The 27,817-nt window shown below is 42.0% G+C and overlaps 3 protein-coding genes across 5 annotated transcripts in view; 1 reads left to right on the forward strand and 2 right to left on the reverse strand.

Moving 5' to 3' along the window:
• Positions 1-2,054: 2,054 nt before the first annotated feature.
• On the reverse strand, positions 2,055-4,409 carry LOC115808440 (uncharacterized). 2 transcript variants are annotated; one of them, XM_030769809.1, is made up of 5 exons: positions 4,392-4,409; positions 3,908-3,975; positions 3,369-3,790; positions 3,175-3,243; positions 2,055-3,044 (listed from the first exon to the last, which is right to left on the reverse strand). In XM_030769809.1, the coding sequence occupies exons 3-5, from the start codon at positions 3,685-3,687 to the stop codon at positions 2,755-2,757; spliced, it is 678 nt and encodes a 225-aa protein (XP_030625669.1). In that variant the 5' UTR covers positions 3,688-3,790; positions 3,908-3,975; positions 4,392-4,409; the 3' UTR covers positions 2,055-2,754. The 2 variants fall into 2 exon arrangements, with proteins under 2 accessions (XP_030625669.1, XP_030625671.1); XM_030769811.1 differs by lacking the exon at positions 4,392-4,409 and adding an exon at positions 4,207-4,300.
• A 6,969-nt stretch (positions 4,410-11,378) lies between these two features.
• lima1a (LIM domain and actin binding 1a) lies at positions 11,379-23,686 on the forward strand. Its single transcript, XM_030767679.1, has 11 exons — positions 11,379-11,500; positions 12,815-12,857; positions 15,388-15,873; positions 19,097-19,163; positions 19,698-19,801; positions 20,010-20,087; positions 21,366-21,417; positions 21,996-22,048; positions 22,239-22,372; positions 22,690-23,266; positions 23,354-23,686. The coding sequence occupies exons 1-11, from the start codon at positions 11,379-11,381 to the stop codon at positions 23,684-23,686; spliced, it is 2,049 nt and encodes a 682-aa protein (XP_030623539.1).
• Positions 23,687-26,060: 2,374 nt separating this feature from the next.
• The window catches only part of spryd3 (SPRY domain containing 3), a 31,767-nt gene continuing 30,010 nt past the window's right edge, over positions 26,061-27,817 (reverse strand). Inside the window, exon 10 of one of the 2 annotated variants that reach the window (XM_030768733.1) lies at positions 26,061-27,805. In XM_030768733.1, the coding sequence (XP_030624593.1) occupies positions 27,671-27,805 (135 nt within the window). In that variant the 3' untranslated portion in view covers positions 26,061-27,670. The remainder of the gene's footprint in view (positions 27,806-27,817) is intronic. The other variant, XM_030768731.1, reaches the window with a different exon arrangement.

Genomic DNA, 27,817 nt, shown 5'->3' on the forward strand with positions numbered 1-27,817 from the left:
TATTTGTCACACACACTCAGTGCAGTGAGCAGTGAAATGCATCCTCTGCATTTAACCCATCCTAACACCAGTGAGCACACACACACTAGAGCAGTGAGCAATGGAGCTGTGGAACTATGAGCTAGGAGCAATGGGCAGCTGCCGCCTGGGCTCCAGATCTTTTTGCCAGTGCTTTGGTCGAGGTCACTGATAGGACTAATCCTAGCATACATGTCTTTGATGATGGGACGAAACCGGAGCACCCAGAGGAAACCCGCGCAAACACGGGGAGAACACGCAAACTTCACACAGAAAGGACCTGGGATGGCCAGGGTTCAAAGCCAGGGCCCTCTGGCTGTGAGAAAACAGTGAGCCACTTCGAAGTCCGTACTGGTCTGTCAGATCAATGCATTGGCTCTGATATGAGCAGACAACTCCAGCTGGTAACCAGTACGAATGTCAGCACACACCAGACAGGCAGAATCACAATGTCATATATTACAGACCATAATCTCATTTCATTGCATAGTTTGGAGACCTCTGAGCAAATCTGTACTGTGTATATACAAATTTAATCCTGTTCATTATTCATCATTTAAAAGAACAAACAAAACTGGTTCTTCACCAAAAGGAAATTAAATACTGTGATTCCCAGAAACACTAAACAGGAAATTGGTACGCTGAATATATGAGAAGGAAAATGTTAGTAAAGTCATTATTAATTACATTAAATATGTGTGGATAATTACATAATGGTGTGTTTACAATCCTTCTCTGACAGCATACATCACCTCACAACTGCACATCATTTCGCATTAAATGATCTTATTTAATTGTGTTGTGAAAAATGTTGGTATGTATGTATTCATGTACTTCCTCATGAACTTACCTTGACTACATTTTTTTTACTTGCCAGAGTTCTGAGAAATTACAGAGGAAAACTACCAAGTTCTTATTATTTTTTATGTTTTCAAGTGTACCTGTAAGTATGATGGCCTACACACACACACACACACACACATATATAGACCATCATACTTTCAGGTACATGGTACCTTTTCTGATCGCAGACAAGCCTCATATGTATACCTTATATCATGTATTGTGGAAGCACAGAGGTCAGTGGTAGCTACCTCATTCATGACATTTTTCTATTTCGTGGAAATTTTGCTATCTACACACGTTTAAACATCTGCTTGTAAAATGATAAATACAAGATTGTAAATACGAATGTATCTAAATTACATCATAAAACTCTGATAAACCTGTCACTGGTTAACCTAAAAGTTTTTTTTCACAAGTATGTCAATAATTAACTTTTTTTTGAGTCAAAAGTAACTGGCATGGCCATATTTAATGTTATAACAAAAATAAAGTCTAAAAACTGTCATGAGGTAAAAATAATACAAGATAACATACATAAAAAATAGGGGACAAAAGAGATTCAAAATTTGTAATTGTGGTATTAACACTATCATCAGCTTTGTTCCACAACCAGCTTTCCCAGCAGTTAAAAATGCCACAGAATAAACGGGTATTTTTCCGTGCACTTTAGCAGTGCAGAAGGTGGTAGCCGATAACCCAGCCAGACTTAGTAGGACTCGTACAAAGCCCTCCCTTTGTACAGTCATTTATTTGATGACTTGGCTTACAGTACAAGGGTGAACAAGGGTGAACCACCCGGGTGAAACAACATCAGGGTGAAACAACGTGATACTTGTCGAGAGGACAAAGGTCAACTTTGCAGCCTACAAATAATCGTTGCAATAGGACCATGAGTATGCCAACCATTCACGTACTTTTTTCTTTTTTTTATTTAAAATTGAACAATGTAAACATTACGTTGGTTTGACTCTGTTATATATGAGTGCACAAGTCCTGCATTATGCATTATGTAAGAAATGGCTTGTCTTGATGCTCATTAATAAAATGTGAAATTGATATATATTTTACAAAGTGCAGAGAAATGCAATGCGGCGGGCTTTGTATCCTTTATTTCAGGTAAAATACAACTTTTTACAGTGCTGAACAATGTAGACTATGATGTGCTTTAACTGTAAACACTGTAAAAGCATTGGTGATTTACACCTTGCCTTCCTTTTGTCTTTTAAGAAAACCAAATCAAAAGGGAACAGTAATTTTCCACTAGGGTTGCACCCGGCAGAGATGTAAATCATTACCTGGTTGCTTCATGATTCATTTAAAATGCAATGGTTTCTTTTGGAACAAGAAACTCAGGTATAGACAGTAAAGGCTAGCCTTTCTGCTCAGAAAAAAAAGAATTCAACATTTCTTTTGACATTGTGACCGCATGCCAAAAATGGAAGAAGTATTATAACATAACGTTTACCATCTGGTACTGTAACCTTGTTTTACGATTGAACAATTACTGTAATGTTATAAACTGATATACAACAAAGTGCCCAAAGTAAAAACAAAGGAAATGACATAAAAACAGTGAAAAACAATCCAAATGATAAAATAACAGACAAACATAAAAGACAAAGAATGGAAATTAGATATTTGCCAATGTCATGTTTTCTGTCTTAGATTTTAAACAGACCAGAGAATTTCCTCCCACTTGTACATTATCCTTTTTTATTACCTCCAAACAATGAAAGAGAAACTGACTGACAATTCAAACACTTCCTGATCTTCTCTCACTAACTGACAGATCCCCCTGTCCCCAGATCAGTAAACTCAGTAAGTGGTATGTAGTATTGTGTGAATGAACAGGTCTGGGTACAGAAACAGAGTATTCAGTGCTGCTAATCATCAGCTGCCTGGTTTCTCCAGGAGGAAGTCTATGCTCCCTGGAGATATATCAAACTCTCCCTGGGACAGAAGGGAGTGGAGACGGATGCACGTGGCCTTGTGTCTCTCATGCATGATCCATCTGCGCAGCATAGCAAACACTTTGTCTCTGTGACAGTGTCGGTTTTCTTCCTCTATCTGTTCTAGACACGCCGTAGGTATCTCTAGAGCCATCACTCCAATCTGCTTCCAGCAGTGTCCCACAACTCCAGCCACCTGCATGAGCTGCTTCTCTGACACTATGGAAGAGTCTGAAAGAGAGAGAGAGAGAGAACCATTTAAAGGAGTTCAAAGTCAATGGCAAAGCTGTCCCACTTAAAAAAGCAGACTTTTTACATCTTTGGGAATTATCTCTTTCTCTGCACAATGATATTCACTCACTGGTCTTGCATATCTTTTTTGGAGAGTTGTCTTCCTCTGAGTCATTTGGATGTTTCCTTTTGGTCTTTTCTAGTAAACAAAAAAGGCTCTGTACGTATTTATTTGTAATTGTGGTTGTTCATGCATCATGCAATGTGTTTTCAAATGCTAGTCTGCAATTTCTGCCAGTTCATTTGAGGCCCACATTTTCTTACCCGTAACTTGCTTCTTGTTTTGGGGGATCTCTTTAAGAAAAACCAACGTGGGAAACATCTCTTGCATCTCATCTTTCCGTAGCAGGTCCAGGAACCTTTGTATAAGAGCATCATCTTTCTTCATCACAAAATCAAGAATGTCTCGCGCCTTATCTGAAAGACTGGTGAGGCCTTTGACGTGATCATACTGTCGCTGGGTAAGTATGCTTTCGGCATGGACATGCTGCAGAACAAAGTCAGGGTCCACACTCAAAGCATCTATTAGTTCAATTTTCGCCTCCTGAATGAGTCTAGCGCCCTCTGCTGGCTTTCCATCCATGACCAACTATCTCGTTACTATTTACAACTGCACCCAAGAGTTATAAGTTCTTGAACTCTGTGTGGTTCCTTCTTGCAGCATCCAGAGGCTGACTGTTGACTTTCTGAAAACAATTAAAAAAAAGCGTTAAACACACTGAAATGCATTAAAAGTCTCAATACCTCTGTCAGGTGGAAGTACATATTAGCATCTACAAGCAGATTGGTTTCCAGACACTCACGTCAAAATTCAGATCTCTGCTAACTGCCGCACGTCTTCGAAGGCAAATGTCCGACTGAGATGTAGGGACTAGAGGAGACAAAAAAACATCATAACAGTGAATTATTAGTTTATACAAGACACACGAGGCGGATAAACAGGTCAAATGTTCGCTAATAATTCAGTGACTGTAAAATACACTCTGACCAACAAAACTGTTTAACATGTTGACAGGACCACATATCATACGCAGCTGCTGTACCATTTGCGCGGTCCCCTTAAAACACAACATTACTTCAATTACCGTAACTTATTGCTTACTGTATAGTTTCATGCATAGTTCGTGATACCGGTTGTCAATTTTGGTTGATGTTCCTCAATCTGCAACTCCATTACTTGAAATTCGTGTCTAGTGCTTCAGTCGAACATAAATAAACATAGATGAGATCCCCAAAATACCGTAAAGATATTTTGTACAAATATGTACAAAATATGTGATTTTGTACCTGGTGTTACATTTCCTATATCCCGCGAGTGCACTCGTGTCGTAACTGCATGATGCCACCAACAGGATGGGAGGTGATTGCTCCGCTGACCAAAACAAATAATGTAAATAAAAATAAAGAAAGAAATAATACAAAATAACTTACTCGTGAGTCAGTTTCCTAAACATTTTAAACTCGTAGTTTTTCTTTGATTAATCGTTTAAATAAGAAACTCCAAAATATGTTGTAATACTGCATACTTTTCAGCAGAAAGCTGCCAATACATCAGGGGATTAGAGGAGGCCTATGGCTTTGTTTTGCTAGGAGAATGAAGCCATAGGGCTCTTCTATTAAGAGGTGTACTACTTACTCTGAGTTAACAAACTCAGAGTTTTCACTAAACTCGCTTTCTGGAATACCCCCAGGTCACTGACCCAACAGAGAGAAATTAACGCAGAATACTAATATTTTTTTACCCTATATGACCTTGATCAACTCATCAACGCCCTCTTTGCCACTCGTGTGGTCGGTGGAGGTCATTGTTTGTTCATGACAGGTACAGTTTGCGCCACCCTCTGGATACTATTCTGCTCCTTAAACTGTCATTACCAGCTGTGAAAGAACTCGTCAGCTCAATTTGACTATCGGTGTGCACTGAATATTATCTGTTTAAAGAAGGGGAGCCGCTGTAACAGTCTTTCAGCTTTCAAAGGCCTTTTTGTTGTTCAGCTGTGCCAGCTGTTTCAGATTTGACTTGACAGCACCACGTTCCTTCAAGATAAACAACTACATATGAACCTTGGAAATTATCGTAGGCTACTCACAACTGTCAAAATAAGGTCATCTAAGTCTCTAGTCTGTAGCTATTGTGACCCACAGCTCAGAAGGCACAGCTGCCAAATGGCATTTAATTTAAAATTACATTTAAAAAAATACCAAATTCGAGTCATTGTCTACATTTAAAACACAATATTAAAAATTAACGACACGCAAACATATTCCACAACAGCGTCAAACGTTTTTTACCTGCCACGGATGGGTGTATGAATAGATTGAATACCAGTGCCGTTTCACCTTGCTTTGAAAATACACAGAGAGAGACACACACACATACAAACACTTTGCCACTTCAATTAACGTGCATTGACTAACAACAAGAGCACAGGTAGGTAAATGTGTGATGACAAAGATACAGATTTAGCTAAGCTAACAAATGACATGAACCAACAGGGTACTTCAGATAAGTAGGACTGGATGAGTGCAAACCTATGTTACGTTACAGTCATGAAATGTGCTGGTAAAAACAAAAAAGCAAGATGTCAGTTAAATGGCCAACACGTGAAGTCCCATCAATGAGATCCGAAAATTAAGGGTTGCAGCCCTGTCAGACAGGAATTCTGCTTGCTCATGAAATTCTACCACTAACAAACCGACCTCGTGTTATATTTAAACTATATGGCAGGTGGAAAAAGAAAGAAAATTATAGTCTCCATCTTCGGTAAGAGGTGTGTAAAAGATGACGTTTTACAGCTAATCTGTTCTTTCAAGTCAGTTTAGTGAAATATTTCCCTTCTTGTGTTTGAGATTTAAGTTTGGTTTGTAGAGTCAGTTAAAGGCGTTAGAATGGTAAACCACAGATGCAACAAAGGGTTCCTGTTGTTTTTTGTTTGCAAACTATTAAGTTCTGTTGAGGTCAATTATTTTATGCATCTCTCTATATTTCCTTCCTTCCTGCTTCCCTTCTTCCAAATCTCCACGACCGTCGTTGATTGGTCTTGTCTATTATTTTCAGCTTAATTGGGAAGGTAATGCTATTATAAAAAATATACGTTTAAATGATCTTTGTCACTGGCATGGTATGGGCTCTGTCGGTTAAGTGGATATTGCCCCCCCCCCCCCCCCATAAGTTTTAAGTACTCGATAAGAAATTAAAGTTTTATTGTGTTCGGGTTTTTTTTTTTTTTGGTCCCAGGTTGCCTTAATTTACCAAGCGCTCAAGTAAGTTGGTACACCCTTTTTGCTGAAGTTGACCAAAGTTACTGTCGGCTATGACTTGAGCTGACGTCAAGAGCGGGCTTGCACTGTCCACATGAGACTAATTACTTTTGACTAGCGAGATAGCAGAATACTAACGTCTGCAATATACTGGGCAGGCTTCTCTTCACAACAATGACTGTGCACTTCTGACGGGGAATAAGCTCTTGTCTGTATGGTACAGTGGCACTGTATATTTCTCACAGCCATTCTTTGACTCAGCTTAATTAACTCTTTGTTTTTCCCGTGATTAACAAAACAATAATGCTACATTTCTACATCAAAGTGAAGCTCAAGCGCATATCTTTCCATAGAAATTCAATTTTTGTGGGAATCTTTTATACTCTGTCTGTATACCCAGTCTAGTTACATTCAAAGTGTAACAGTGCAATGCTTGTATGTTTCTTTGTCTCTACAGGTCCAGGTAAGATATTTTTCTTTGTGTACAGATATTTTCCCTAATATTCTAGCAGTGCCATGGAGACCAGTTTTAGAGATGGGATTCTGTGGTCCTCTGACTACTACTGGTCAGTGTGTGGGTTCCAGTCTTTCTCCTAGACAGTGGGAGCCCTCAGTCATGGGATGAAGGTTACGAATACTCAAACTGTTTTCCACAATGCTCATTTAAGACAGGAAGTCAGCATTATCCCAAAATATGCAACCAGAGGACACAGAGGCAGGCCAAAATGTTCTCTCTCTCTCTCTCTCTCTCTCTCTCTCTCTCTCTCTCTCTCTCTCTCTCTCTCTGTCCTTTGCTTGTTTGCTTAGACTTGATATCAGTTTCATTTATTTGTTTGTGTAGATGCGGATTCTTTTCCCAGAAATGAGCTTTTTTTTTTTTTTTTACTGTGGGGTATGGGGGAGAAGGAAGAGACATGTAGTAATTTTTGCTTTAATGTTTGTCTTAACAGGATCAAATACCCTGTCCTGTTCTACAGAGCTGATTTCATAAGATTCTAACAAAGTTTCACCTGTGATTCTTTGTGGAACATATTAAGTACATTACATGAGTGAATGTAGTGTGTTGTTTGTCTGTGTGATCTAGCATTATTGTGTCATAGCACACAGAAAAGATGACTGTCTCACACACACATACCCCATAATATATATTTTGGTGGTTATGCAGGTGTGCCTGGAGATGCTTGTTAGTTGAAATCACGTGCCTAACTGGCCTGAGAAATTTCTGTGGAAGTTGTGTGTTGGATCAGGACAGCATTGACTGGGGATTTCCCAGTCTCTTTCCCCTAACATGCCATTAACCCTAAGCCCTGTCCATTCTAGAAAGTTCAAACCAAAGAGCCATTAAGGAATGTCTGAGTACAACTCCTCTTCTCATATTCAAAATAAATTGGAATTTAAGTTGGACTGAAAATAAAACCTTTGTTTGCACAGCTAAAAACTTGCAACAGGGAAAAGTGTTCTGTGACTTTGCACTGTGTAATACGCCTTGTAAGATTGTGAGGGACCTGAATAGATCTTCATATCCCTGTAAATCCCTTGTTAAAATGTTGTTATGTGCCAAAAAAACATCTAGCTTAAGTTGTGGAATGCCAGGCTCACCCTCACACAAGAGAGCCATGTGAGCAGGATTATGGTGATGGGTTTGTTGTTGATGGTTTTCCCTCCGTCTAAGCCTAAGACAGCTCTCAGCTGTCGAACCAATCACCCGTCTCACCTTCTGTTTCTGCCCCAGCCGTAGGTTAACCCTCTCAGAGTGAGTGTAGCGCTAGGATGATGCATGGGAAAGCCAAAACAATTTGTCTCTGTTATCTGCTGAGGTCCATTAGGTTAACTGTGATATTAAAAGACAAATTGCTGTGTTAACAGCAGATGGGAAATCGGCTCTATTTTTGCTTGAGGACTTGACAGATGTAAAGACTGCTAATCTGCTCTGTATCATGAAAGGAATTTCCTGGAAAATAAAGCCTTTATTTTATTCTCTAACATGCTCTCTATTTCCATATAGGTCAAACTCCAAAATTGAAAATAACCTGGGATGAATTCTCTGATGTTTTTCAGTATCTTTCCTCCTGCTATGTGAGGAAGAAGGGGTGGCTCTTAACGGATGTGTTTGTCATTTGGAAATGATGGAAACTGCATTCCCAGGAATGGTGTGGGATTCCCAGTTCCTACCTCGCTCCGCTGACTCACTTCATTTGCTTTCAGTGCATGTTCTGCAGATCGCTGTCTCACCTGGGAGGGGCTCTTACCTGTACAGCAAAAGAGTGAGAGAGCTTCATTCCCATTGGCTGAGAGAAGTTTTCCCTGCCCTTTCACTCCTTTATTCACACACGCACAAACAGAGAGACAGCAGACTGGCAAAGAGAGCCAACAGTGGAAGACAGAGAGCAAAAAGGGCACACACAACCGCCGATAAACTTCAGCGTGAAACAAACGACGAGCGGAGGAAGAGTCAGCTGACACCCCGACAATCGACTTTACTAAGGTATGTACTTTTCTCTGCCTGCTGACTGCCTGGAACAGAGCACATTTAACTGGAGGACTGTTATGTCCAGTGTTTCAGTGTGTGAGATTTTTTTTTTTTTAAACTGTGTCTTATGCATTTTCCAGGAAAGGTGTTAGTCCATAGGCTGAAATGTACAGATTTTGTTTGATTAGCTGTAAGGTTCAGTCATTTTGATTTGATTTTCATGGAATGTTGTTCTTTATGAAACAACCTGTGGTTTTTTTATTGTGCAGGCATAATGTCACCCTTGTCCAGTGTGGTTTTGTTGTGTGTTTGTGTATTTACATTGGTTTGCATCACTGCTGTTCACTATGGTTCTGTTGTGTGTTTGTGTGTTCACGTTGGTTTACATCACTACTGCTCACTGTGGTTCTGTTGTGTGTTTGTGTGTTCACGTTGGTTTACATCACTACTGCTCACTGTGGTTCTGTTGTGTGTTTGTGTGGTCTACACCAGTATTCATTAGCAGCATCCAGTGTGCTTCTTTCCTGTTTATTTACATAATTAAGCATGATTATCCAGACCAGAAAATTCATCTTATGCTGTGTTTTAATTTTTAATCCTCAGAATGAACATTTACTCCATCCTATCAGCGCTATCCTGTCCAGATACATGCAGACTCAGATCAAACACGATTCTCTTGCCATAGTCATACTTTATCATTCAGATGCATGGGTTAGAATAGAATGAGATGGCTGAACCCAGTGCTGTTCTGACTTTCTTTTTGGGAACAAGCCACAGACTGTAATGCGACAGTTTCATTGTGGGATTATGGTGAAGCAGCCAAAGGCTGAGACATGCTCATGTCTGTCTGTGAGAGAACAGGAGGGGCTTGTGTGGACTTGCTGAAGTATTGATGTGACCTGTGTGCTATGTTTATGCTCCAGTGACCCGACAGAAACGCTTGTTAAAGACATAGTTCCAGTAAAGTCTGTGGGAGCTACAGTGCATTTACCATATCAGCATGTAGCCAGGGAAGCTTCCTGCGTTATTAACTGGATACACGCATCACAATGAAGCTTGAACTCTTCATCTGGAAAGTCCCACTTTATTGTTTTATCTTTTAATTTGCTGATGATTTTCTCAGCTCTTTTGCTTTGATATGCACTATTGAACCATCTCACTGACATGCCAGCGATTGGCCAAAATCCAACATTAGGCTGTGAGTGAGGCAACACATCTCCATACAGAGAAGAATCAGAGCATCCTGTTTCATGACCAAACTCAATTTCAGTGCCAAAGAGAGCTTCCGCTCTCTGGCTCTTTTGTTTTCGGGAGCGAATATGTGTGTGTGTGTGGTTTCCTTTTCATCTCCACCCACATCAGTCGTTTTGTGCCAGATCCTCAGAAATTCACAGGACAACAGGAGGAAGTCATTGAGAAGTACTTGAAGGCGAGTCTTTCTGGTGACTTGACACTGAGTGAATCATTTGCTGAGTCCGTACTTCCTGTGTGTGTGTGTGTGTGTGTGTGTGTGTGTGTGTGTGTGTAGTCCATAGAGTCATGAGAAAGGATAGTATCTACAGTGACTCTGTCTGCATTCCCTGCAGATGCATCCCAGTAAAGCATTACTCACAGCTAGATGACTGACTCAGCTAAGGCCCTGGGCAGTGCTACTGATGATGGGAAATGTAGTTTATTGGTTGTGTTCCACAATGAGTCACTGTATGCTGTAGGTCTATTACTTTGTTGAGCTCACATCATCAGTCAGAACCAGATGACTTTCTCAAAGCTGTAAGATTTTTTTAAATTCTTGCTCAAAATTGATTAAATCAGTAATGGATAAACAGTTCCTGTTGGTGAATTCAGAAATGATTGCAACATTTTTCTGTGGTACACTGTGTATTTCTTACATTACTCAGACATACGAGGAATCAGATAATGAGTGTATAAAAGGCCCCTGTGTCTTCTCTCCTAAGAAAAAGCTTGTTTTGTTGGGTTAGTGCGTAGGTGGGGAATGGGGGAAGAGGGGGGGTGTGCTGTGCTCATGTTTCAGCTTGCCTACACAAACTCCACGCTTTCGCAAGAAACAGGTGTTTGCTTCCCATCTATTCGAGTTATCGATGTTATGTCAGCGTGTCTCCAAGCTTATCAGCTCTAAGTGCGAGCTTAGTGCAACAGAATGTGACGACATCTCAGGTGGATAGCAGCTGTCTGACACTGAGTCACATCCGTGAGTGATTCTGTGGAGAACAGACTGACCGGAGAAACGCACCTTTGTCTGTCCCTGGACCTACCTGACAGGTTTATGAATTCTGTGTGTCTTGTCACAAGTTTGCCCCTTCATAACACTCAAGCTAAGTTTGATTTTGTTTTGTTTTTTTGGTGTACTTCCTGGCAGAATGTACTGATGCTGAAAATTGAAGATGTTTTATTGCACTGATTGATGTGGCATGGTTATCACATGATGTTGTAAGGTGTAGCTCTCCTCTGCTCTGTGAGATTAAAGAGGTTTGTCTGTCTGTCTCTCTGTTTGTCTGTGTAGGTGCAGTGCTTAAGCAGGAGTAATGGCTGTTAGTTCATTCAGTAGAAGACACTGGGCCTCCCAGTCCCTGCGTGTCACGGCCAAAGAACTCTCCATAGTTGGCTCTCGCGGCAAAAGCACTGCCATCGCTGAACGCTTCTCCAAGTAAGTCAGTGTTTTGCCGGTACCACCTCTCCAGCACTGGCATGCCGTTTCCTTTCTGTTTGGTCGCAGCACGCACAAGCAGTTCTTCACTGTCCTCTTTCTCTGGATTAAACTTTGGTCTCACACGATGAATTTCTGCTTTTGTTCCATACTCTTTTTTTGTTTTGTTTTGTTTTTGAATTAGTTAGCTCTCTTAATTATTTATTGTCTTCAAGTCCATGTGTAATACTTTGAATACCACTGTGGGAGGTAGACTCTCCTGTCTGATCCACACACCCAGACTTAGGACTAATCCCAAAACTTAAGCATTCAGGCCAATATAAGAGACACAAGGCACTGACGTCCAGTGTGTGTCGACGTGTTTACTGTGTTATGGAATGGTTTCTCCAGCCACAGTGTTCCAACATGATCAGTCTTTCCTATCTCCGTTTCTGATGACTCTTACAGCCTTCTGTGTCCAAAGCCCTGTCATATTTATCATGAGTCTGGATGTTTTAGTCTGCCAACTGGATAAGGCAGTGAGAAGCAGTCGTAACTAAAATTCAGAATCTTCCAATTTTCCACTTTTCTCTTGTTCTGTGGTTTTATAGCCAAGTGTGTCAAACTGCTCTGAGGTCACAGGGTTGTTTCTAAATGATGCGCCTCTAATAGGTGTGTCATTTTTTTCTTTTTTTTTTCCATCATAGACATTTCCTCCGTCTATTTATCTGGCCAGCTAACCTAGAATTAGACCTGACATGTTCACGGTATACTTTTCAAATCGAAAACCTACAAACTTGTTTCTCCAGTTGTTGCACAGAAGTTTGTCTGGGGAATTTTCTTTAACCGATGAATGACTGTTCACAGAGTTGGGATTTTTCTGAAAGTCCCTAAACATCATTTTCACTTTTCTTTGGATGATTTTATCACATTTTGAAATAATGAAACTGAAATACAGAAGCCAAGTCTGGGTGCAGTTTCACTCACCTACAGTACTGTCAAGAATAACGCTACTGTAAGGTTTGAAAGTCAAAGTCTAAACAATCTTCTTTGTAATGTTGGGTTAGAAGTATTAAAGGGTCTGTGAGATGTCAAGTTGTGGTTCTGTTTTGCATGTTGCACTTGTATACCACCAGAGGGTGCTGTTATTCTGTGGTGGATGTCACTCCTGATTTACACTGGATAGCTTTTTTTAAGCTGACTCCCTGAGGGTCTGCATACACACAAAGAAGCCCCTTTAACTCCAGGATGGGTCTGGAGAAATATTTAACAGTGCACTGTCTTTTACCCTGTTTTAATAATTCCTGTCCTTTTCATATGTTTTTCTTAACTCAGGTACCAAAAGGCTGCAGAGCAGACCAACTCAGACAAGAAGAAAGTAAGTGTTTTACAGATATAATAGTTTCTTTTCCTTGTTTCCTTGTTCCTGCCTCACAAATGCTGCACTCTCTTATGCTTTTACTGTACAGAATGTGTCTCTCAGCAATGTGTCGCAACAGATATCAGATACCATTCTTTTTCCTGTTTCTGTTTAGCTGTTCTGATATTCTAACACGTAGGTACTTTTAAAGCTCTTTCATTGTGCACCCACCCACTCACACACACACACACACACACACACAGACAGACAGACAGATACTCCCATGCTGGAGTATTCCTGGACACACTTTGTGGTTGGTGGCTAGTCATCTTAATCCCTATTTAGAATCCTTAATCTGCAGTTAATTCCTCTCTAGTTTTTACATAACTGCTCCACTAGCCTCACACCTCACCGTGTGACAGTGTCCAGAGCATGATAAACGTGTACTGTGAGAAAAACAGGAAGAACACAGTGGGAAGTATGAAGGAAGATATATCAGTGTCTATTATGGTTTGGCCAGAGAAGACACTCAGCGCGGTGCTGGGTTTTCTGAGACAGTGGAGGATTTGCCAGTGCAAATAGGTAGGCACCTAGGTTAACGTGAGACGCTAGGCCTGCAAACATGTGAGAGAACTGAGATGTTGGCTGAGTCTGAAGTGGATTTGAGGTGAAATGCTCTAGCTGCAGCAGTGGCAGTTGCGTAGAGGTTTTTTTTGTAAACGTGAGTTTACAGGAGCTGTGTGGACAGGATTTGAGGGAGAAGTATGTGGCAAATGAGAGACGTACTGTTGTCCTGTCTGAAGGCATAGTGCTGCGACTGGGCCCGTTCACGTGAGTGACCGATGAGAAATCAGCAGTTTATGTTTAAAGTGATGAACCAGGGCCTGCTGCACTGACGCTGTGAGGATTACTTCATCATTCCGATGCTTGCAGAAATAAGACCGGTGTGTGAAAAGGCAGATACACAAAACAGCAGTTACCATTCCCAAGATCAGTGAGGGATTGCAGGAACATCTGAACATAATGAGTGTGTGTGTGTGTGTGTGTGTGTTGTGCCCGCGTGTGTGCATACATATGTGCTCGTTTTTTTGGGGTTTTTTTTTAATGTTTTTTTCTGGAACCAAGGAGTTTGTTGTATTCAGCTGTAGACAGTCTGCAGCATTTGAATCTCAAAGGCAGATATCAGGAGAGTAGAGGATGGCTAATTCAACTGAGATATTTTAGATTGTATTGTGTTGATTATGGATGAGTAATCAAGTTGGGTCCTCACAGCTACCGAAGAATATTATTCTGTTTGTCCATACCACAGCTAAACTGTGGCAGCTGATTACTGATGGGTTTTTACAGTCACTCAGAACATGTCAAAATACTCAACAAAATAAAGTCTGATCACTCTTAAAAGACCACAAAGTGGAACAGAATCTCCCTTGTTTCCCCCCTCCTGACTTTCTGTCCATTCCCTTTTTTCCACTGTGTGTGTGTGTGTGTGTGTGTGTGTCTCTCTCTCTCCCTCTCCCCTTCCTTTTCCTAGTTTTCGTCTCCTTTCGTTAGGGGGGGTGGGCTAGTTCCCTCATGCAGATTTTTTCTAAAGACTCACATCTGGGACAGCATTTCTTTCATTTCCAGCCGACTCAGAGCGAAGGAGCAGCGCCTACAAGTTGGCAGGTTTCTAAAGCTTTTTCCTCCTCTCTTGGCCTTCTCTTGTTTCTCTCCAAATGTTTCTTAAGTACTCTGAACACTCACAGAAGTACTGCTTTTTATTTTTATCGAAGGAACTTCTAAACCATTCATTGGAACTACAGCTAAAGCTATCATCTGCTGTGTTTACATTTCTCTTTCATCTTTGTCCCTTTTCTGTTCTTTTTGTTTCATTCTGAAAACGTGGTTTGAGTGATTTATGAATGAATCAGGGCTGAAAAATGTGCCGTTGTGAATTATTCCACTGGTGTGGATGGCTAACATAGTGTAGTGCCTCAGATTAGAGTATGATTGTCTTACTCAGATGTGTTTCATTGTCCGCTGGTCCTTTCAGTTCCTCAGAAACCCCCTTGCTGACTCATAAGTACGATGCCTATCATTGTTAGATCACAGATAATTCAACTTTCATTTCCTATGCGGAGACACTGAGGCGCTGATCCTTCATGAAATGCTTTGCTCTGTTTCCTTCACCCGAATATTTGGGCTAATCCAGTAACAGCTCATCTGTTCCATATGCTCTGTAAAAGTACTCTTTCAGCAGCGTGACTACGAATCACTCTTTTGACTCTGCGTTGTAGTTTAAAAAAAAAACAAACAGCGAAAGCTTTGTCTCCAAAGCTTTAATTAATGGTTTTAAGTGTTGAGTCATACCACAACAACTTAGAATTACAGTATTAATTCTTAGTATCTGCTATAATTTAAAGAATAGAATATACTGTTTATCTATTTAGACTATAGAATGTAGAAACGCAATCCAAAATATTAGAGAATCTTAGAGAAAGTAGGGTTCCCATCGTTGGCTTCTTTTTGTCAGAGATGACTTGTTGAGAAGAACCTCTCTCCTATACAGGCTGTGGAGAACATCCCGTCTTCTGTGTGCCATGGCAACCTGAGTGTGCTGAAGAAGCGTTGGGAGCAGCCGTCAATCTCATCTCCTCCTGCGTCGGATCCCAAACCAAAACCCAGAGTTCAGGAGAAGCATCCAGAAAGGGTCGAGACTTCTGACGGACCACAGACGTCCACAGATCCCACTCTGACCTGCAGACCTGTTCCTGAGCTGGCAGACCACGTCCCAGCACGGCACCTCAGCACCACGTTTCAGCCTTCAGAAACACTGCCAAACAACCAGGCAAAGTCTCCAGACATCCCAGCCCTGCCCGCAGAGACCGCACCTCACACTGTCTGCAACGGAGAGCCAGAGATGGAGAAGAGAGAAGAGATGGAGGTGGACGGCCCTGAAGCTCCAGGAGGAACCAGTGTGACCATCGAGAAGTCGAGTGTGCCCCTCAACAGTCTGAAGATGATGTTTGAGAAAGGGGACAGCACACAGAACAAGGTAAGCATACCCACAGTGCCTGAAGAGTTTGGATATAGTTTTACAATGAGCTATAAAGCTCTTAACAAACAGTTTTGTAACAGTTATTGTTCATTTACTAAGTAAATTACCAGGTAAATTGCAAAATGTAACATCTGTTGTAAATCAGCTTGTAAGAGGTCATTGGTCATGTTGTTTTTGTCAGTTTTTTAACTTGGTCAGTGATGTGGGGTTTTTGTGTGTGTGTGTGTGTGTGTGTGTGTTGAGTGCAGTTGAGCGGACTGCTCTAAGCAGACTGATGAATGTCAGTTTGTGTTGTGTGGACATGAGCTCAGGCTGAGATCAGTCAGGCAGTGAATCACATGTTCTCTGCTCAGGCTCACAGCACATGTCATGTGCTCGTCTCCAACTCACTGTTTACCTGCCCTGGGCTATACTGTCCTCTCACAGGAAACCTTTTACATTCAACTCCAGCTTTTCTGCTCTCTTTGCTGGCCTTGAAAGCCTTAGTGCCATTTTACTGGTTCTCTGTTTTACGGCTGTTGCATAAGAATGTTTACTGTAAGTGTACAGAAGTCAGGAAACCAACGTTCTTGTTCATTTATCCCGAGGAATTTGATTTGATATGCCATTCCTTTATTCTTCTTCATGCTTTTAAATCTTGTTTCTCCTGGCATTCAAAAAAATGTGTTCCCAATAAAAATAAACTCCAGGCATTACCATAGAGACAATGACTTTTTGTGTAGTCCTCACGATAAGAGACCTCATGCCCAGAAGTTCATCTGGAAATGAGAGACAGAAAGAAAGAAAGAAAGAAAAAAAAGAAAAAGACTGAGATGCAAAAAGGAAAAGAACTGGACAGAATGCAAAGAGACCAAAAAGATTGAAGGTTGAATCCCTTTCCTTCCTTTTTGTGCTTTCGGTCAGAGAAAACAGAGAAAACTCTGGCTTCATGCTTGTTCACTCAGGACCAATTTTGGATTCTGTACCATTCCTTTGCGCTTCTTTTCCAGATCGCTAACTAATAATTTTCAAATCGACACCTCGAACTCAAGACCCGGTTTCCTCCCATGGCCAGAGGATGGTTTTTAGACCCAGGTTTCATGTGAGATCAGAGAAGACTCTGGCCTTTTGCCTGAGCATGTTCTCACTCCATCTGCCCATCATCTGACTCTCACTCTCTCAGACATGAGCTTTGGTTGTTCTGTACCTAACTATGTGAGGGGGCTTGTGTTTGGTGTCTTCTCCCCTAAAGGAAAGGTCATGAGATAGACTTGCACATGACAAGAGCAGGACTAAAGAGCCCTCTGAGATAGCTCTGTGTTCCCATCAAAGACCGGCCTTCAGCCCCGGGCCCTAAACATCTCATCAGAGAGAGAGAGAGAGTGGGTGAAATGAAGTCATCTCTCTAACTTCTCCCATCTCCCTGACCTTTCTGCCCTTTGCCTCCTGGTGAAAGAAAATGAGTGAGTCTCTATGTAGAGGTAAATATCAGATGGAGAGGTTAAAAAACTGAAAAGAAAAAAAAATACTGAAGTGTGCAAGTGTCTTTTCATCTGGATGCAACACTGTGACACACCATTATCCTCAGTGGTTGTTTCAGTGCTGTTTAATCAGTTTGGATGTTTTCTCATATTGTGCCAATGATGTTTAATTGGTTTGGATGTTCTCTTCCAGGACTTAAAGCTTTGATAAAGCTTTTTAAATCGCAGTGTTGAGAATGATGCCCACTCTGTCTGTCTGTAACTGTGCAGACTCTGAGCTGTGCTCTCTGTGCATGGCAGCGCTGTAAAAGTTCTCCTTTTGTCTGTGTGCCGCTCATTACTGTTTGTAGTGCAGTCTGTGCCTCTCCTCCTATAACTTGTTTACCCCCCAGTCATCACGCCAGTCTGCAGATGCTCGGTGGTGGGTTGGCCAGGGCCTGGCTCCCCTTTGCTCCGCTGGCTTTTGATGGCTAATCCACCGTGGGTTAGAAAAGAACAGTTGCACCCCTTCACTCTACCCCTACCCCCCCATATTTAAAGATTGTACCAGCTGCTCTGTCCCCGTTCCCTGCCCCCTCCCCCACTCCTACCGACAACACTGCCATCCTCCTCGTGGTTAATCTCAGAGCTGATCGCTGGGTAGCTCAGACAAGGCACACTGTGCTCTTTAGGTCTAAGGAATCACACTGGACAGAGTTCTGGGGCTCTCTGAATAGGTAAGCCATAAACAGGGCTCCAAAGGGCATCTTTTAATACCTTATTAATGCCTATTCTAACCCTACACTTAAAAAGGCATTCAAAAGACTGAATGCCTTTTTACTTAGAGTTAGGCTCATCGACTATTTGCGATTTTGGTAAGTTTTGTTCTCTGTCAGTGAAAAACTGATTTAGTTTGTGAGGATTCATTATTTATTTCTTTAAGTATTTGTTGTTACGTTGACCCATTACATTACTGTCTTTTCTTCTCTTTTTGTTGTATTGCTGTATGTGAGGAATATGTGTGCAGTGGTGTAATACTCATGTTTTCTCACCTGGTACAGCTCGCTATGCTCTGACTCCACAGTCCTGCATATAGTATCAGTGTTGGTTTAAGTGGAATTTCCATGGGTGTGGTGTTTTGTGTGTGTGTGTGTGGGGCTGTGATGACCATGGAGCGGGTGTGTGAGTGTTTGTATGTGTGGTGACTGTGTGTGTGTGTGTACTCTATGTGTGTGTGTTTGTGAGCTCATGTATGTGTGTGTGTGAGAGCGTGTGCTTATGTGTGTGTGCTTGTATGTGTATGTGCCATGGCCAGACGGTGCTGGTGTCTGCCACAGACTCTGTGTGTGTGAGCTCATTAGGAGATTATTCCCACAGGGGGGTAGACTCTGAGGCACAGGTCAGAGGGCCGCATGTGTTTTGTGGCGCTGGTGTGCATCTGGAAGGTTCTGTCAAGTCAGCCATGTCTTATCAAAGAATGGCAGATTGTTTGAGATGTCATCTTTGTCATCATCTTGTCATCTTTAGTGTCTATATAAGGAGACTTTTTGACTACAGAATCTCAAGTTTTGTTCAACCTATCCACAGTGCCAACTGCCTTGACAATCTTTGCTAATATCCCCTAAAATACATGGCAGTCTCTAAAACATAAAGACGCTGCTCTTCAAAGACAACAGGATTTTATCACTGACTGTGTTCTTCTGTCCACATTCAGCAGTAAGTCATGGATCTGTTTGAGATGTCTGTCTGTTTCTGATGTCGATCTATCTCTCTGTGCTCAGGTGTCTAGGGAGCCTCTCAAGTCTGGAGGGAGTGTCTCCTCTGAGAACATGGATGTTGATGATAAAGGTACTGCTCCACACTGCTCCAAAACCACTCCAAAACTGTTTCAAAACTGGTCTAGAACTGCTCCACACTGGCCCAGACCTGCCGAACTGCTTTAAAACATTGTAAGGTTAAATATAACAATGAGCTATGTGCCAGTGAGTATGAATCTGAAAACAAAACAGCACATCGACTGACAATGTGAAATTACACATTCTCTGTCTTTTGTCATCAAAAGAATGATATGAAATGGTCTCGTGTTCTTTTCTGGCCATGCTATCAGTATTTCAGTAGTGAGAGAAGGAAAGAAATGTTGAGGCTTAGTGTTTAGCTGACCACTCACATTCAGGATTCAGGGGATGGGAAAAGCCTTTTTCTTTTACCCTGTTTGACCTTATAGCTCTCTCACTCTCTCTGTCTCTGTCTCTGTCCCTCTCTTTCTCTCTCTGTCTCGGAAACACAGAGTGTGCATTGTGCTATGTATCATTTAGTTTGGCAGAGGCTTCTCTGACTTGACTTGTTATCTTATCTTTTCTCTCTCTCTCTCTCTCTCTGGAGGGCCTGATGGAGCAGACAAAGTGGTGGAGACCATCCCGTTGAAGAACAGAATGGCCTTGTATCAGGCGGCTGTATCCAAACTGGATTCTCCCTCAGTGAGTTCTGTGAGTGTCCTACCTCATCTCCTGTTCTCCAAACACCTATTGCTGCAAAACACAGTAGTTTTAGTGACTCAAAATGAAATCATGATAATTAAGATTTAAAAGGATTAAAAGAGATAGAAAGGTGATTCTAGCCTGTAAGCAAATTTGCTCAAAATGACCTCACAAATTTGCATTGCCCCCCCCCCCCCCCCCCCCCTCCCTCTCTCAGAGTGAATCAGTTGAGTCAGAGCTGCGTAGCTACAGTCTGAAGCAGAAGGAGAACGTGCCTCCAGAGTCAGTGGACACGGTATGTGCTTTATATCACAGGGGTGAGCACTGTAATCCTGTGTTTAAGTATGTCTACTCTATCCAACCCTATGTGTGCCATCACCCACTCTACCTGTGAGCACTGTAATCCTGTGTTTAAGTATGTCTACTCTATCCAACCCTATGTGTGCCATCACCCACTCTACCTGTGAGCACTGTAATCCTGTGTTTAAGTATGTCTACTCTATCCAACCCTATGTGTGCTATCACCCACTCTACCTGTGAGCACTGTAATCCTGTGTTTAAGTATGTCTACTCTATCTAACCCTATGTGTGCGATCACCCACTCTACCTGTGAGCACTGTAATCCTGTGTTTAAGTATGTCTACTCTATCCAACCCTATGTGTGCTATCACCCACTCTACCTGTGAGCACTGTAATCCTGTGTTTAAGTATGTCTACTCTATCCAACCCTATGTGTGCTATCACCCACTCTACCTGTGAGCACTGTAATCCTGTGTTTAAGTATGTCTACTCTATCCAACCCTATGTGTGCCATCACCCACTCTACCTGTGAGCACTGTAATCCTGTGTTTAAGTATGTCTACTCTATCCAACCCTATGTGTGCTATCACCCACTCTACCTGTGAGCACTGTAATCCTGTGTTTAAGTATGTCTACTCTATCTAACCCTATGTGTGCGATCACCCACTCTACCTGTGAGCACTGTAATCCTGTGTTTAAGTATGTCTACTCTATCCAACCCTATGTGTGCCATCACCCACTCTACCTGTGAGCACTGTAATCCTGTGTTTAAGTATGTCTACTCTATCCAACCCTATGTGTGCCATCACCCACTCTACCTGTGAGCACTGTAATCCTGTGTTTAAGTATGTCTACTCTATCCAACCCTATGTGTGCTATCACCCACTCTACCTGTGAGCACTGTAATCCTGTGTTTAAGTATGTCTACTCTATCCAACCCTATGTGTGCCATCACCCACTCTACCTGTGAGCACTGTAATCCTGTGTTTAAGTATGTCTACTCTATCCAACCCTATGTGTGCCATCACCCACTCTACCTGTGAGCACTGTAATCCTGTGTTTAAGTATGTCTACTCTATCCAACCCTATGTGTGCCATCACCCACTCTACCTGTGAGCACTGTAATCCTGTGTTTAAGTATGTCTACTCTATCCAACCCTATGTGTGCTATCACCCACTCTACCTGTGTGGGTAGCTACTGGGCAGTACCCTTACTTACTGTTTCTCTCTCTCTCTCTCTCTCTCTCTCTCTCTCTCTCTCTGGATGGTGCAGACTCAGACCACTGCAGGCCAAAACAGGAAGGCCTTATCCACAGACAGTAATGGTGAGCTTTACTCATATTACACACATTCCTCAGTTCCTCACACTTATTGCATGAGATGGTCAGGCCTCAGCGGAAAGACACATTAAGTGTGGTGGAAGTGTGTGTGTATTCTTAGTATACTTTAGATTTAGTTGAATGTATTTAGAGTGTTTGGATAAATGTGTTTTTAATTGTATTGGAATGGATGGAAATGACAGAAACACAAGACAGTTGGGAATGTTTAAACAACTGAAAGCAGTGATGTGATGTTTGTGCTCTTCTGTTCAAAGAGAATAACTTTTCAGAGGTTTCAGGTTGTAAATCTGGTGTGGGCTGTTCTCCATCTGTAGGCCTACCTTTGGGCAAGCTTTTGATTCTAGTTTAAAGCTAATGTTACCCCTTTCTAATGTTCAGAGTCTCCTTAGGAAGTTGATCAACTGTTTGTGATAGTGGCTTGAATATAGTGCAGTATTGCTTGTTCCTGTTGTACATTAATACAGCAATACTGGCACATTGCAGAGAGCCGTTTACGGTGTTTGGCTCCCTCTGGTGTCCATGCTGTGTCATTGCCCAGTTTTGATTGTGGTCTCTCTCATCAGGTTCCAGTGCGAATAGTCCTGTGTCTAATCAAACCCAGCCAAAAGCCGTAAGGGTGAGTATCCTGCAAAATAGTGTGAATCTCTTCTCCCCTTTTGTAGTGGGCCCTCAAAAGTCAAGCACATAATTTAAATATCAGTTTATACAGACCCTGAATTCCAAATAGTGGGTCTGCGGATAACGCCCTCCTTTACATGGAATGTGATTGAGGTCTCTCACTGAGCCGTGTGTGTTGGTGTGTGTAGAAATTCTGCCCGCCCATGCGGGAGACCTGTGTGGCCTGCCTGAAGACTGTATACCCTCTGGAGCGACTGGTGGCCAACCAGCAGATCTATCACAACACCTGTTTCCGCTGTACTCACTGCAACACTAAACTGAGGTTGGTAAAACAAATTTCACACTTTACACATTACACTTCACATTCTCTTCCCCCTTAGTCCTTCAACAAACCACACACATACACACACACACACACACACACACATACACACACACACACAGTGATGTGAACCTTTGGTGAAAGCTGGGCAAAGCTCTTAATGTCTTAATGTGAAATGTGGACCTGACATGACCAGTGATTATGAAAATTTGGATCTGATCTCATTAAATCATTCTGAATATGTCCTTATCTCTGTTTTATTCCTTTTGTCTGCTGTGGCATTTCTCAATCTATTTATCTTTTACTCTGTTTTACAGCCTTGCGAACTATGCCTCTTTGCACAACAGTGTCTACTGTAAGCCTCACTTCTGTCAGCTGTTCAAGGCAAAGGGCAACTACGACGAGGGCTTTGGCCACCGCCCACACAAAGAGCTGTGGGAGCCCCGGGGGGAGGAGGCGGAGGAGCAGGTGAAGGAGATGCCGACAGAGAAGGTGAGCAGCCCCACGGTAGAGGAGTCTCTGGCGAAGGTCAACGTGGTGACCTCCTCTCTGCAAAGCCCAGTTGAGTCCTCTCAGGAAATGCTGGAGAAGCCTGTAGAGACGGGCAGGCTGAAAATCACCTGGCCCCCCAAGACAGATGGGAGTGCCAGTTCACAGGGGACCAGTCCAGCTGCCGAGGGATACCCCAGCGTCCGGCCCGTCCGGCCCAAGTGGCCACCGGAGAGTGAGAGGCCAGTGCCCAGCCCGGAACACTCTGAGCTGTCCAGCCTACGGCGTTCCTCGTCGCTTAAGGACCGTAGCAAACCCTTCTGCATCAGCAGCTCTGTCTCCGCTCCCACCCTGCAACCCGACACCATACAGCCCCTAAAACCTGACACCACAGAGATGGAAAACGTAACCCCACAAACCCCAAACAAGGACAAGACTCCATCTGCTGATGACTTTTCAGTTGAGGAAGAGGAAGATGTAGATGAAGAAAAGGAAGAGGAAAAGGAAAATGCAAGGAGAAGGCAGGAAGAAGGGCCAGCAGAGGAAGACATGCTTGAGGAAAACGAGACCGAGAGGGAAGAGCAGGAGGAAGAGGAAGAGCAGGAGGAAGAGGAAGAGCAGGAGGAAGAGGAGGATCAGCAGGCCTCTCCTGGATGCCGAGCGACCTCACCACCTTCCTCTCCCATACCAGAATCTGAACAGAACGTGGCCTCAGACATGGCCAGTCTGGACGGGGAGGGGACAGAGGAGCATGATGCCTCTGTAGAAGACCTCATCAAGAGGAACCGTTGTTATTCCGACGATGAGGAGGAGAACGAGGACTGATTGCAGTGGACGATTTGAAAATAATTCCATTACATTCCAGTAAAGAGGCTGAAATGATCTTCCCTGTTCTCCGTCTTGGGGGACTGTAGAACCCTAACCACTCATTTTCTTTACTGTGGATTTTTTTTCTCCCTCTATTCAGTGCAATGTGAGTCTGCTCCTCAGACTTTTATATTTGTGCCTCTCAATACCACACGTCAAAACTACAAATAACGCTTCAGCTTTTACAAATAATGCTTCAGCTTTTCCAAATAATGCCGAAGTTCAGCCGGACACTGTATACCCAACTCTCTTCCAACATCTGCCAGGAGCCTAACTGTGTGGGACATTAGGGGAAAACCGAATGCATTTGGTACTTTTTAGCTTTTTGTTTGCCTCTGAGCTTATAGATGAAAACATGCTTTTGCTCTAAATGTAACCTCTAAAAAACCCCAAAACTGTCAAAGTGGAAAGTGGTACTCTACTCACTGTTGTTTGCGTGACCATTTTTTCTATTTGTCAGGATTTTGACCAAGCCAGAATGTATTAAAGATATTCCAGCGGACTCAGATGCAATGGTGAAAATATTTGGCCCCAAAGTGACACTGAATCTATGCACTCATAGGTCATTTGGCACAACCAACTGACATTTGAGCAAAAAGACAGAGAATTCCAGTGGGAACTGATGTTTGTAAGAGTTCCTTTGGGGTGGGGCCATGTTCACTAATACAGCTGGTACAGATGCTGGGAGCTCCTGTTCCTAAGGGTTTTTTTTCTTTTAAGAACTGGACAAATTTCAAAAGGTCAAATATATCCCCTGAAAAAAGGTTTTGATTGACACAATTGGAGTGGGACTGTTTGTATCCATTACCCTATGCACTGTGTGACTCTTTTGAGACACATTTGGTTATCATGTTTGTTTGGCATTGTACATTTTTCTGACATCGTTTTGAAATAACTGCACAGTTTAAAAATTTTACACTTTCATTTTGGGGGGGGACCAAACTTCTTGTTCAAATAACTAAATAAACACTGTTATTGAAACGTTCATTTGAAAGTGTATGCATTTTTCATTTTAATGTAAAAAACAGCACATTTACACAAACATATACAAAACCAGCTGCAATTGCAATGGATGGAGCCACTCAAAATATGAAAGACACAAAGAACGTTTAAGAAATGAAATGGGAGGCAATAAGTGGAGGATTCAGATTACTTGACTTTTTTTCTTTTTTGTTTGGTTGGTAGGTTTTTTCCTTCTCTTCCCTTCCCATCATGCATTGCAAAAATTACTGCACTGACTCAGATCAGACACCAGTCATCTTTAATATCAAGTTATATAAATATGTATTAGCAAAACAGTGCATACTTCAATTTGATTTTACAGTGTGACTTTTTAAACCAACATGGGGCTCTGTGAACCCAACGCTGTTGTCTCAAACACACAGGTAGGACACATGCTGGCAGAGGACTTCAGTATTAAAATACACATCTGTGGTCCACCTGCAGGACCTGTGAATAATCCCATTTTAGCATAACCCTTGCCATGGCTATTTGATCAACAGTACAGTAGTTTGTAAAGCTTAAAATCACCCATAGGATCTGATGGCTTAGCTCCTCCCCTGCACAACCTTCTCTCTGTCATTTGTCATTTGTTGTGTATTAATGGCTGCTGAGCAGATGTAAGATTACTGTGAATAAACATCTAACTTACAGATCCGCGCCAGCACTCTTTGACATCCGTGTATATTTTTATCTGCGCAAATTCCATCTGAGCAAATGTCACTGTCCTGACGGAATGCGTTGAGAATGGCAGGCTATACAACTCAAAGCATATCCTTTTAACCTTAGCAAAATGTCACAGAATTCTACTTCTTACCTCAAAACTTTCATACATGAAGACATCTATGGAAAAAAGAAACAAACTGTCAGCAGGCATCTTCCTGATTGGACCTTTAACTTAAACAGGACTCAGAGTTCACACACTGGATATGCTGTGCAGACCCTATTCTGGAAGAATGGCTTTTATATTATGTAATTCCAGGAGTCATATTCTTGATATGCTTTGCAAAGAACCTCAGCTAAAGCTAGGGCCCTAAACCACAGAACACACATCCAAGGAAAAGATGTTTTTTACACCATTGGTGTGGGCTGTATTTTAAACAGATGAAAATGAACATGTTGAGCTGGACATATGGCACGAATGATTCTCCTTGTGTGTTTACTGGACAAGATGGTCCCTGCTCTGTCCTTTTGGTGAGCTGATATTGGAGTTTACTCTTATCTGTTTTTTTGTTTGTTAGTTTGTTTTAATTCTGGTTGTGGAAATTGTGTTGATATCCAGAGACAACATGAGGCAAAAAAAATTAGACCAACCTTGGCAGGTGTTGTTTAATAAAATCATTTGACAGTTATGTAACATAACAAACTCTGATTCCCTTTTCATAAGATATGCTAAATAAGAACAAACCGTAGGGAAGGTGACATACAACACGTCTCGTTTTGGCATTGACAGTTTTCAACTGTGAAGAAAAATAAACTTTCTGATTTGTTTTTGACTAACGTGACATGTAAAAGAGACATGACAAAAAAAAACAACCAAAGCTTACAGGAGATGACCATGAGGTTTTCCGATTTCTTTTTTTCCCCCTCAAATCTGTGCAAAAATGGCTTATGCTCTGGTGTGTGGAGTGCAGTGTTGGAGTGCCATTGTCACTCTGTTCCACCTTAGCACCGCCACTAGCTCCTCTAAAGTGCTTACAGTCAATGTGACCTGGGGCTTGTTCACACTCACACTGACATTGCCAAACAATGTAACTGTCTTCTGACTCGGCTGAGGTCCTTGCCGTGAGAACCGCCCCTAACCAGCATTGCGGAACCGTTTACAATCTGGAGCTGAGCTGAGCAATCATTGTGAAACACATCCTCACTGAGAGTCTGAAAGCTAACTTTTTTTCTTAATTTAACTGCTTATTAAATCTGAAAACAGACTGTGCTCTAAAACTCAGTATGAAGCTGAATGCTATTTTTTTTCCAGAAAATTCTTCATTATGACGTTATGCACTTGTTCAAATAAAACACGAGAATATGAGCACACAATGCATTCATGTTTCTTTGCCGTTTCCGACTCAACCGCTTCTTTCAGAGATACATATAACAGCAGAGTGACATTTCATTAAATCTGCCATTCAAGAGATTGGGGGAAAAAAAAAAAAACATAACACAGAAATGCCATCAACTTCGTGATTCATTTAAGCAAGGCGGTGCTAGAGGAGCATGTGTGATGGAGAAAACCATCTCATCTCATTCACTAAAAACCCATTCCCATCTGAGTGTGCTCAGAAACAATGACACGCCCACTGTCAAGTATCCACGCCCCTTTTTAGGTGCATTACTCTCTCAGTCAGATACAGCTCTGTGCTTTCCTGCACTATCAATGCTTTCTCAATAATGTCTTTACATATCTCTTTTTGTCATCAATACCTATTCTTAAAAATAGAATTATATTTATATATAATTTTGTTATTTAAACATTTTATACAATACAGTACTCTTGATATGATGTATCAATTCTGTCGTGACCTGAAGATTTCTCTGAAGGGAAAACATCCTCAGATATTGATCTGCAAATGAGGGACATGCTTCCCTGATAAATTTAACCAGAATGACTGAGGGAGGAAAAGAAGAGTGTGTAAAGAATATGCATTCTAGTCCTGCAGGGCCATTCAGACATGGACACATGGAGAGAAAACAGACAAACCTTTTTTAGGTGGGGGGTGGGGGTTGAACATGCTGTGTTGTCTTCAATGCAGTGGCAAAACAGTGATTTCTTACATAATTCAAATATTCAGCTTTCCAAAGCATTCTGCTCTAGTACTGGGTGTTAGAAATTTCTCAGACAAACAAAAAAATCTGTCCTTAAACCCTAAAGCGATCTGCGCCAATATTCCCTTTGCCTCTGTGGTCCTGTCTGAGGGAGTCTAAGGGCATAACATCCGCCGTTCTTCAGCCGCTCAGAGGGCGCAGGTCCACCTTTACTTTCTCTCCACTGCTCAACATGCCAATGGTCGGGTAAAACCCCCCCACAGGAACCGCCACCTCCCTCCGCCCGATGATCTTGCCATTTCGGGTGAAGAACACCTGTGTGAACAC

The sequence above is a fragment of the Chanos chanos genome, chromosome 3 (assembly GCF_902362185.1).
Source record: "Chanos chanos chromosome 3, fChaCha1.1, whole genome shotgun sequence".
Lineage (NCBI taxonomy): Eukaryota > Metazoa > Chordata > Actinopteri > Gonorynchiformes > Chanidae > Chanos > Chanos chanos.

Excerpts from the sequence above, each read along its gene's own strand:
- LOC115808440 (XM_030769809.1), bottom strand. The coding sequence starts at position 3,687 with ATGGATGGAAAGCCAGCAGAGGGCGCTAGACTCATTCAGGAGGCGAAA. Across the intron at positions 3,244-3,368 it reads AAACAAGAAGCAAGTTACGG|AAAAGACCAAAAGGAAACAT; the intron begins GTAAGAAAATGT and ends TTTGTTTACTAG. Across the intron at positions 3,045-3,174 it reads AAAAAAGATATGCAAGACCA|ACTCTTCCATAGTGTCAGAG; the intron begins GTGAGTGAATAT and ends TCTCTCTTTCAG.
- lima1a (XM_030767679.1), top strand. The coding sequence starts at position 11,379 with ATGGCTGTTAGTTCATTCAGTAGAAGACACTGGGCCTCCCAGTCCCTG. Across the intron at positions 11,501-12,814 it reads ATCGCTGAACGCTTCTCCAA|GTACCAAAAGGCTGCAGAGC; the intron begins GTAAGTCAGTGT and ends TTCTTAACTCAG. Across the intron at positions 15,874-19,096 it reads GGGACAGCACACAGAACAAG|GTGTCTAGGGAGCCTCTCAA; the intron begins GTAAGCATACCC and ends CTCTGTGCTCAG.